At 40.0% G+C, this 11,764-nt stretch overlaps 1 protein-coding gene across 1 annotated transcript; it reads right to left on the reverse strand.

Annotated features, from left to right (window-relative positions):
* Nucleotides 1-277: 277 nt before the first annotated feature.
* Nucleotides 278-2,764, reverse strand: LOC110688732 (heat stress transcription factor B-4-like). The gene is made up of 2 exons (XM_021865495.1): nt 1,568-2,764; nt 278-1,446 (listed from the first exon to the last, which is right to left on the reverse strand). The coding sequence occupies exons 1-2, from the start codon at nt 1,814-1,816 to the stop codon at nt 583-585; spliced, it is 1,113 nt and encodes a 370-aa protein (XP_021721187.1). The 5' UTR covers nt 1,817-2,764; the 3' UTR covers nt 278-582.
* Between the last annotated feature and the right edge of the window lie 9,000 nt (nt 2,765-11,764).

An 11,764-nucleotide genomic window follows, 5' to 3' on the forward strand; every position in this document is an offset into this window, starting at 1 on the left:
CCAATGTTGCAGCAGTCCTTTAATTTCTCTGCTTTTCTATACGCATAACATGGAAACTCTCAGACACAACAAAACAAACATTTCTTGTCATTTCATCCCTGCATTTATGAAACTGAAAAATATTTCAGACATGAATTTCAGATTTCATAAGGAATTAGACGAAAAGACAAGCAATCAAATTTTATACAGTAACTAGTACATATACAGTATTATTATAATACAATAATAATAATAATAATAATAATAATAATAATAATAATAATAAATGGAACTTTAATTAATTGAACTATCCGTAATTAATTTTTAAACCAAAACTTACCCACTTGCTTCAATGAATATTCTGAGGTGGGAAAATAGGATTCTAAGGTACATACTCGAACTCCTTAGACCGTCTAATACAAGAATTTACGAAACAAGTTCGATTAATGCTACTTAATTAGGTCGGGGTCTAGCTAATTTATGTACATGAAATTACATAGTAGTAGCACATACTTTTCACAAAATCTTCCATGTTTTTTTTTCTTCTTAACAATATATTCTAAAAAAAAGAGATTAATAATAATAAAACTAACTAATTTTAAACTAAGAAGAAGGAGATGGAAGCATGAGATTTAACCCAAGATCATGCTTATCTAACACCAAACGAGCCTTATAATTGTTCTCAATCATCTGATCAGGATGTAATCGCTTTTTTGATTGAATCGGAACACCAAATAACTTGGTCTTACAGTTTGTGCTACTACTCTCATTATCTTCCAATACCCTCAAATTACTCCTTTTTGTAGCAGTTGAAAATGAAGAAAATCGACCAAAATCACCCACATTGTTGTTGTAATTACTGCTACAGTTACCCTTCTTGATAAACTGGTTAAAGCTATTACTAGACGGGTAGTTTTGATTCGCCAAGAAATTATTGGTAGTGGTAGTAGTCGTCGTAGTGGTAGTATTACTGATATTAGCAGCAGAAGATGACAGCAACAGCAATGAGGCCGACGGGTAACAAGAGTTAGCAGTGACAGGGGCAGCAGCAGGTTTGACATGATTTTGAACAAAGTAAATGATGTCATTGTAGAGTTTCCTCATATGAGCTAGCTCGGACATGAGCATAGTGTTGGACCTCCGAAGACGGTCATTGTCTTCGGAGAGGGAAGTGAGGGCGTCTGTGTAGGATTTGGAGGCGGCTGAAGGTGAAGATGAAGGCGGAGAGCCAGAAGATGAGTCGAAGTCACGGTGGTCGTCATCGGTTGAGTTTGGTGGTGATAGGCTTACGGATGGGAAACAGCCGCCTAAATACGAGGCGGCTGATGGATGACCGAAATTCAAATGAGTTGGTTGGTGTGGTTGTCCTGTTTTTCTCCGGTGGATTTCACAGAGTAAAGGCTTCTCGCCTCGCTTGAAGAACTCGTTCGCGAACTCCCATCTATCCGGTACTATCTTCCTAAAACCCTTCATAACAATAAAATGAATTTCTTATTAGTACAAACATAAAAAATATAAATAAAAAACACATTAAATGTGTAAATTAAATTAAAATTCCGTCTAGATCATTGTGTTTTTATGAACGTACATAGGTGTTGAGTTGGCGGACGAAGCTGGAGAAGTTGTTGTGCTTGAAGTAGTTTGGGAGGAGGTCGCGGGCGAACTCCGGGGGACGCCAGACGATGAAGGTGGTGTCGTCTTCGCCCCAAGAAACGATGTGATTGGTAGAAGGATCATCAACCAAATGATATGTTTTAGTAAGGAATGGTGCTGGAACTGATTTACTGTTGTCTAATGACAACATTAATGCTTCACAATTGTCCACCATAACTGCCATTTTTTTTTTGGGAGAGAGAAAATGAAAACTTTAGCTTGACAGACAAGGTAAAAGAATGAAAAAAAAAGGAGGTTCAAGACTTTGTGAGTAGAAAAAGGAGATACCCTATTTTATTAAGGCCTTTTTGTATTTTTTTTTTGGGGTTTTTAATTTTTGAAATGAGCAAAATTTGGGTAAATGAGGTGTTAGAAGAGAGAGAGAATAAGTGTCTGGTAGTATGTCTGTCGTCTGGGACTGTGCAAAAATAAAGGGACTTTCAAGACAAACCCGTGACTTTTGTTTCTGCAACAACAATAGAGAATACTTGTTTATGTACAAATAATACAATTACACATTTACACACACTTTCTTTTTTCTTTTTTCTCTCTCATCCGGTCTAGACGACTCCCGAGTTTGATCCCGTGCACATTAGATTAGTTACTGCGTGCACTAATGAGTTATGCATGCATGGGTTACTCATAATTTTTGTAGCTGAATGAATGAAAAATATGAAGGTGGCAGCTTTTGATGAAATAGATGCCGATTATCGGCCTTCTATCCGTTTAACCGTATTAGACTTGATTATTGGAGGAGTCGGGTTAGGGTCGGTGAGGCAAGTTTTAACTGTAATTGTTGAAGCAAGGAGAGAAGAAAGAGAGATTGTGGAAGGGCAAAAGGACAGAACGGTGTCGTTATCGAGCTCTGTTTGGGAAAAGGAAACAATAACTAATAAAAAAAATGAAGGGTTTTGTTTTATTTAATTGGGTTGTCTTCTGTTGTATTGAACTCAGGTGATTTTGGAAGATTATTTGAGGAAGAGGAACAGTGTGTTGTTGCTGAATGCTGACGGAAGAAGGAGAAAGATGGTTGCCCTACAATGTGAGGCTTCCCAAAAAGTTAAAAGAAAAAGTAACGAAGGAATCCTAAGAGTTAGCTTAGGGGTGATAATCAAGTTGAGCGGCTCGCGAAAAAATTGAACTGACTTGGTCAAAGTTCGCTTGAGTTGGCCCGACTTGAGACGTTAAGGAGTACAAGTTGAGCAAGCTCTAACTCAACTCAATATACTTGTAAGCAACTCGATAATACATTATATTAGTATATAATTTACAAAAGAAGTTACCATGTTTTAAATAATTTGACACTTTATAAGAGTTAATTTTATATTATAAAAAAAGAAAGTATAAATATTTAATAATAACTAAATAAATAAATCAAAGAAAACTACTTCATCCGTCCACAATTATATGCAACAAAGGAATATTTTATATTACCTACATTTTTTTAGTTGACAAGTTTTGATTTTAGCACTATTTACACATCTCCCTTTGACCGTGTTTTGCACTTTATACGTAATGAAAAATTTAGTCATGTGTGATCTTGTTAGATTTGTCACGTTATATGAAATATCAACTTTTCATAATGTTTGCTTATTGATAATTAAAGACATTAATGACTGAATAATGCATTGACAAACGTGATTAAAGAAACATTTCAACTACAAAGAAACGGATGAAGTATCTTACAAATATTACCCCTTTGTTGAACATAATTGTGGGCGAAGGGAGTATACAAAGTGAACAACAAAATAAATACAGGCCTATGATTTTAAAAGGGTTGAAATTTAAACTTTAACAAGCATATCATGAGCTACTCTACTTAACTTGACTCGAAATTTAATGAGCACGAGTCGAGCAGGTTTTATTGATTCGAAACTTCAGCAAGTATAGCAAGTACGAGTTGAGCGCATGTAAATGGTTTTTGAGTTGAGTCAAGCACATCTCAGCTCGTGATCAAATCGCTCGATTAGCACCCCTAATAACTAACCTAATTAACAAACTTGGTAAATTAAAAAAATTTACGGAGTACTCTACAAGGATAAGTGATCTTTTGGTACTCCCTCTATTTTACAAATAGATTAATTGATAACTTTTACCTTTACATTATTTATACAATTATACACATAATTTGATTACTCTGTATTATGTTTAGGTTAAAATTTTCAACTACTTTCTCCGTCTTTTTAATTCCATTACTTTCGTATTAACGAATTTCTAAATAATTTTTGGCGTAGAGACAGGTACAGAGAAAATAATAATAATAATATTTTCTCTATTTTTAAATACTTGTTTTACTTTTCATTTTCAGCTATTTTTAAATACTTTTTTCATTTTGTTATTTGGAAAACTTTTTACAATATATAATTCATTAATTTCAACTAGTAGAAGTGTAGAACCAATATAAATCATATTATATTAATTTCATGTTCTCTTTCCTCCAATCCTCTCAACTACTTTTTCATTTTACAATTTTTTATTCTACCTATCTCACTACCTCCATATTTTATTACTTTATCTAGTTTCTCCTAAAATTTCGTGTATGGAGAAATGGAACAAGTATTTTAAAAAGGAGGGAGTAGGAGAGAGTTAGGGAGAATTTATTAGATAAAAAGAAAAAGTGATACAATTAATTTGAAACTTCATTTTTAGAAAAACAATGCAAATGAAAAAACGGAAGAAATATAATTTTTTTGTACCGAGTAATAAACTATTTATAAAAGACACCCTATCTCCTTTTTTTAGTGTTACATTTAATTTAATCATGATAGACTTCATTTTAAAGATAATGTCAATGAAAGGATAACCCTTTAATTAGAGTACACATATTAAGAATATTATTTCTTGAATCTATATGTCAATGAAAGTTTAACACTTTTAAAAAAGGAAAAATTGCTCTCATTAATCTGAACTTTGCCTCGTCCGCCGAAATTAATCTCAACTTTCGTTTATTATCTATCACTCCTAACTTTAAGGGGTATTAATTTCTATTGAACCCAAATGACTTGCAACCGGTCAATCAGGTAAACATTTCTGAATTATTTTTTTTACACACGTGTCAATATGTAATTGGTTGAAAAAAAAATAAAGAAAATAAAAAAAAAGGAAAAATGTAAAAAAAAAAAAAAAAATCCTAAAACTAACCCAGCTGCCGCACCTCCACCACCACACCACCACCATCAACAAATGCCCTGCTCACCACACTACCACCACCGACGCACTCCCTTCCTAGCCATTACTACCGGAAAACCCATCAAAGGCCTAACCGGCCGTTTCCCCACCAAAATTGGGCACCAAAAGTGGCCACAACGCAACCCCCTCCCCGAAAACGACCACGTAGATTGGCCACAAATGGCCGAAATTGGCCGATGTTGGGGCTGAATACCCTACACCGGCCGATTTCGGCCGTTTGTGGCCGATTTCGTGGCTGATTGTCGAAGGGGTAAGGATTGGGCGCTGTTGGGAAAGGGGGTTTCGGGGGTGGGGAGGGGGTTTAGGAGGTGGTTGGGATGCTGGGGAGGGGTTTTCGGGGGTGGGGGAAGGGAAGGGGTGGCTGGGCGGCGGTTTCCGACAGCGGGGGAGGAGTTTTCGGGGATGGGCGCGAATTTCCGGCGGGGTGGGGTGGTGATGCAGTGTTTTCCGGCAATGAGGGGTGGTGGCTGGGTTTGGGAGTTTTTTTTATTTTTTTTTAATTTTTGTTTTTATTTATTTTATTTTTATTTTTATATTTTTTGGACTTATCATGTGTTGACACGTGTCTAGGTAACCTGCTACATCAGGTTGGATGACTTGTTGGGTGCAATAGAAATTAGCACCCCCTAAAGTTGGGAGTGATAGATAATAAACGAAAGTTGGGATTAATTTCGGCGGACGAGGCAAAGTTCAGATTAATGGGAGCATTTTTTCCTTTAAAAAATTGAACTAATATTCACAAACTATTTGGTGTGGACGTCTGCATCCAAGAGATTGTGTGGTTGAGTTAAAATTCTGGCCTGGCCCATTTTTATTTTGTTTTTAGAAAAGGGCCATATTTATTTTTTCCACTTATTCCGCCATTTTCAACTTTATTTTCTTATTCCAAAATAACCGCTATTTTCAACTCAATTTCCTTTTCTTCTCCATTGTAGTTTCTACTAATTTTCTCTCTTTTCTTTTTCAATTTTTCTTCAATTGTTTCACTTCTGCAATTTCTACATTTTTCTCTTATTTTTCATCATTTTTATCTACTACCTCCGTTACATATTAGTTGCAACTTTTGCCAAAATGGGGTGCTACACATTAGTTGTAACTTTTCATTTTTTTCCTATTTTAGTAATTTTTTTCAAATGAATGTACAAAAATACCCTTACTAAAAAACTCATAAACACTATTAACTACATAAATCAGATTTCATTAAACTCATAATCTAACTAATAACATAAATTAAAACAATTCCATTCCAAAGATTCATTCAAGATTTCAAGTGGGTAACTCCCACAAAATTGTCAGAACACCCAGCACCCCATTCTCAACTCTCAACGTCATTATTACCGCCGTATCTAACCACCACCGTCAACGTTGCCGCAGCATCTACCGCCACCCTCAACGTCACCGCTGCATCTTCCGCCATCGTCAACTTCATCGCTGCTCATCACCATACTCAAAGTCGCCCCTTACTGTTCCTTTCTCTCTCTTCTTTTTTTAATTGTTTGGATCTAATGGTTTGAGGAGTGAATGGGATAATTTGGGGTGGTTTTGGTGTGGTTCAAGGTGGGTAAGGGTAGTTTTGGGTTGGTTTAGGGTGAGTGAAGGTGATTTTGGGGCTGAATGAGGGTGGTTGTTTTGGGTTGGTTTATGGCGAGTGTTGGTGGTTTTGGGGTGGTTCGGTCAAGCGGAGTTGGTTTTGGTGTGGTTAGAATTGAGAAGGGGTGGTTTTGGTGTCGTTTGGGTTGAGAGGTGGTGATCTTAGGGCTGATTGGGCTGCGCAGGTGGTTTTTGGGGTTTGGGCTGTGGTGGTGGTTTCGGAGTCGTTGTTTGGGTTGATTGTGGGTGATTTTGGGTTGGTTTTAAGGTTGTTCAGGCTGCGGTGGTGGTTTAAGAGTTGTTCGGGGATGCTAGTGGCTGCTGCTAGCAGACGGTGGTGGGGTGGCTGCTGCTGGCTGACGGTGGTGGGGTGGCTGCTGCTGGCCGACGATGGTGGGGTGAATGCTGTTGGACGACGGTGGTGGAGTGGGTGTTGTTGATGGTGGTGGGTAATTTATTAATTACCTTCACTTTCTTTCTCCTACCTTGCTTAATTAACTATTCCTTTATTCACTAATCTATTATTATGAAATTTTGTCTTAGAATCCGTGTCAAGGTGAAAGTTGCAACTTTCTTCTTTTTATGAAAAATTTATCAATTTAATATTTATCGTAAAGCGAGAAAAATGAGGTTGAAGAATGCTAATCATCTGCCATTGAATGTTATGGAAGAACAACCTGATTGTTTAGGGTAAAAATACCCTAGACATGTGGACCAATAAGAGAAGGCCACGTGTCAAGCTCAGGCTGGTCCAAGTTGCTCAATAGCCATCTATCACGTGTCCCCTTCAGATATCTTCTTAAATTGCGGCCTTCAAGGGCCTAATAAATCCCAAGAAGCGCCGTAATTTGGCGCAGCCCACTAAAATCTAGGTCAAGTGACCTAGATAGGGGCACACTTTCCAACGACCTTATAAATAGGGAGATATTTCCCCATTTGGGGACACAATAAATCATTTATTACACCTACTTTCTCTCTCATTAGAGAAACACCTGAGCTTGGAATCCAAGCAGATACCCACCTAAATTTCCAGACTCTTTATTCTCTTTCAAGTTACTAACTTGATCGTCGGAAGCGGATCTCCAACAACCGGAGTCTCCGTTGTTTTGCAGGTGCAGCTTGAGCTGGACCAATCTTTGTGACGTAACTCTCCCGAGGGACAAAAATACCTAAAACATTTGGCGCCGTCTGTGGGGAGAGTACCTCAAGGATAATTCAAGAGTATGTACCACCTCCTGAGCGTCCGGTAGACCAGCCGGAAGTCTTTACTAACCAAGAGGACGATGATCCTCAGGTCGAAACCTATATAGCCAACGATGGCTCTTTGATAACCAAGCGCATTTGCCCCAGGGAAACCCTGGAGCGGGGTGCAAGCCAGGCGGGTACAAATCAACCCTCTGGTCAGCCGGAAGGGGAAACCCATATGGCCGGTGGATCTGCTCCATTCACCCAAGACGAACTCATGAAGTTTATGACTAGTTTCAAGGGTGAAATCAAGGATCTGATCACCAAGAGCCGGGCTGGCCTAAGTTAGGATCAGTCGGCATGGAAGACTCCTCTAGAGAAGAGGAAGCCAGTCAGAGATAGGCAGCCAACTCGGCATCTAAAGGAGAAGGCAGCCGGGACCCTTGACTGGTCCAAGATTCTTCTGCCTAAGAGGAATACCAACAATACCCGCCGGAGTGAACAACCGGTGGGAAACAAAAAATCAACTCTTGATGCCCGGGAGATCATCACCCGCAAGTGGAATCAACAGTTGTCTAAGTCAGCTTCCACTTCAAGCTTTCTAGACAACTTTAAGAATACACCTGCAGGGAATGTACAATCCTTGCATGAGAGCCATACAGGCGGTAATACCGTCCATTCTGGCCCTCAGATGATTGGGAATGCACCATACGTATCGCCTTTAGTCTACGACCCATATTCTCCTCATTTCATGCAGCTGACCTTCTTCGGAGGTCAGGCAGCATACAGCAATGTCCAGCCACTGGACTGGAAGCTTCGTCTACTCCGCCTGGGCGAACAACCTTCTGCGTTCACCCGGGAAATAACCGAGGCGGCACAGCCGGCTAAGGTCAAAAATGTGTTGGCAGGTACTTATGATGGTACCTCAAACCCGGAATATCACCTCATGGCTTATACCAACCTCATGTATTTACAGGGGTTGGACGATGCCACTTGGTGTCGATGTTTTCCGGCTACATTGAAGGGCATTTCCCAACAATGGTTTAGCAACCTGCCAGCCGGTTCCATCAATAGTTTCAAGAAGCTTGCCTTCTTGTTTGCTTCCAACTTCTCAATGATCATCCCTGCGAAGAAAACAAGTCTTGACTTGAGCACCATTAAGAAGGGAAAGAGAGAGAAGGATTACGCTCTTACGTCAGGCGGTTCAATCTGACCAGAATTCAGATTCAGGGACTGTCTGACGAAGTAGCCTTTACAGACTTCTTTAAGGGTCTAAGAGACGGGTCGACCTTTAAGTTCGACCTTGTTAGAAAAGGGGCATTTACCCTACAGGCGGCCTTGAGGGAGGCGGAAAGCTATATTAAAACAACCAACCTTTGCTCACCTGGAAGCCAGTCGGACTCCAAGAAGTCTGACAGACAAAAAGACAGCCGATGAAGAAAAAAGATGAGAGCAAGAAGAGAAAAGAAGTCTGGGCGGTGAGTGATTCTGACCAGCCGTCCCAGAAGAAAAAGAAAGAATTTAAACCGTACGTCCCCAAGTACGAGTTTAACAAGGACTGTAACTCCATCCTCATGGAGATCAAGGACCGGCTGTCTCTAGAAAAGCCGAATCCAATGAAAAGTTCCATTCAATCAAGGAACAAAAATAAATTTTGCCAATACCATGAGGAAGTTGGCCATGACACCAACGACTGCTTCAGCCTTCAGAGGGCATTGGATTGTCTGGCTGACAAAGGGATGTTAAAGTCCTACATTTCTAAGTCCAAAAGGACTAATAAGAAGAACCCGGGGCAGTCCTCTAAGACACCCTAGCCTGCTAGTAGCTCGGAAACTGACAAAGAACCGGTCTACACTATGGCAAGCGGGTTCTCATGCGGTGGCCCTACCATCCGGGGCACCAAGAGCCATCTTCGAAAGATGGACAATGATGATGATGATGATGAGCAAGCGTCAGCTAGCTCCTCCTTCCAAACGTTCTGATCACTGAGAAGGACAGAGGCACCGTCCGCCGTCCGCATGACGACCCGATCGTCATTGAATGTAAGGTCGCCAACCAGCTGGTTGGGCGAATCCTTATTGACACCGGCATATCATCGAACATCATTAGTCTCCGGTGCCTGCAAAAGCTGAAATACAAACTCAGCAACATGCATCAGTTTATCCACCCCTTGGTTGGTTTTGGGGGTGGGATGGTTTACCAAGTCTGTAGGATCGACTTACCTATCCGACTGGGTGAAAAAGGAAAAGGACGACACCTAGTCGTCAAATTCTTGGTCGTTGAGGAACTGACCGCCTATAACATCATCTTAGGCCGTCCAACCCTCAACGAAGCCAAGGCTATAATCATCCCTTCTCTCATGCTCATTAAGTATGACATTTTTGCCTTTGAAGTGGAAGAGATGCCAAGCGTCAGACCGGATCTCGCTGTCCACAAACTCGTCGTGGATCCAAAAAAGAATCCCATCCAGCAAAAGAAAAGAAATCACGGTGAGGAAAGAAGTCAGGTGGCAGTTGCCGAAGTAAAAAAGCTGCTGGATGCTGGGTTCATTCGGCCATGTAATTTCCCCGACTAGGTGGCGAATGTTGTGCTAGTAAAGAAGCCGAATGGTACCTGGCGTATGTGTGTTGATTACACAGACCTCAATAAGGCATGTCCAAAGGACAGCTATCCGCTCCCAAAGATCGACAGTCTGGTCGATTCTATAGCCGGACATGCCTTGATGAGTTTTATGGATGCCTACTCCGGCTTCCACCAGATACCTCTGTGGAAAAAAGATCAAGAGAAGATAACCTTCGTCACTGATCAGGGGTTATTTTGTTATACTGTGATGCTGTTTGGATTGAAGAATGCGCCGGCTACATTCCAACGGTAGATTAATACAGTCTTCATTAATCAAATTGGGAGGAATGTGGAGGTGTACATTGATGACATGATAGTCAAATTCAAGCAACAGACGGATCACCTTGCTGATCTCTAAGAAACCTTCACCACCCTCAGGCAACATAAGGTTATGTTAAATCCCAAGAAATGCATCTTTGGTGTTGAGTCTGGGAAGTTTCTCGGATTCTTGATTGATCAAAGGGGGATAAAGGCTAATCTTGAGAAGATACAGGCGGTGACTGACATGAATTCACCCCGCACTGTAAAGGAAGTACAGAGACTAACCGGTTTTCTGGCGGCATTGGGGAGGTTCCTTAGCCGATCAGGGGACAAATGTCTTTATTTCTCCCAAGCAATCAGGAAGAAGACTAGATTTGAATGGGGGGATGATGCTGAGGCGACCTTTCTAAAGCTGAAAGCACACTTGATCACCCTTTCAAACGAAACTTTTGAGCATGGATGGAGGAAATCTTTCAAATGGACCAATCACAAAGGCGATAAACTGGAAATCGTCATAGGCGAAGGGAATATGTTTGAAGAATCGGACGATGAATCTATTATAGACTCTAGGGAAGCTGAAAATTTAGGCCTTGTGGCCATTAATGAGTCTTTGTTTTCTAGTTCTAAGGACGAAGATCCCAAAATGGATTCTTCTCTTGATGTACTCTCTTTTGATTTTAATAATATGAGCTCTATTTCCGAGTATATGCCTTCTCTTGAATCTTTCGAATGCTATAACAATCAATCTAATGAAGATGATAACATTAATAAATTGGTTGAACTAATGAATGAACGAGAACAAAAAAACCCTATCGTTGAAGAAACTGAAATAGTTAATATAGGACTAACTAAAATAAAAGAGAAGTCAAAATTGGCTTAACTCTAAATCCAGAAGAGCGATCAATCCTCATATCGACGCTCAAAGAATAGACGTGTTCGCTTGGTCATACAAGGACATGATTGGAATAGATAGGGAAATTGCGGAACATACCATTCCCTTGAACCCTACCTCTAAATCAGTAAAACAAAAACTTCGACGAATGAAACCTGATGTTGCATTAAAAATAAAAGAAGAAATACAAAAACAGTTGGACGCCAGTTTTATTCGCGTATGTAATTACCCAGAATGGGTAGTGAACATCATCCTAGTCCCTAAAAAGGATGGACGAGTTCACATGTGTGTCACTTTAGGGATCTTAATAAAGCTAGCCCTAAAGACGATTTTCCTCTACCACATATTGATATATTGGTAGATAACACGGCTGAACATGCCATGTTATCCTTT

This window comes from Chenopodium quinoa, unplaced genomic scaffold (assembly GCF_001683475.1).
Source record: "Chenopodium quinoa cultivar QQ74 unplaced genomic scaffold, ASM168347v1, whole genome shotgun sequence".
NCBI classification, from domain to species: domain Eukaryota; kingdom Viridiplantae; phylum Streptophyta; class Magnoliopsida; order Caryophyllales; family Amaranthaceae; genus Chenopodium; species Chenopodium quinoa.

Bases quoted from the DNA above. Each gene is read 5' to 3' on its own strand.
- LOC110688732 (XM_021865495.1), bottom strand. From the start codon at position 1,816: ATGGCAGTTATGGTGGACAATTGTGAAGCATTAATGTTGTCATTAGAC. The intron at 1,447-1,567 runs GTACGTTCATAA...ATTGTTATGAAG, and splicing joins TCCGCCAACTCAACACCTAT to GGTTTTAGGAAGATAGTACC.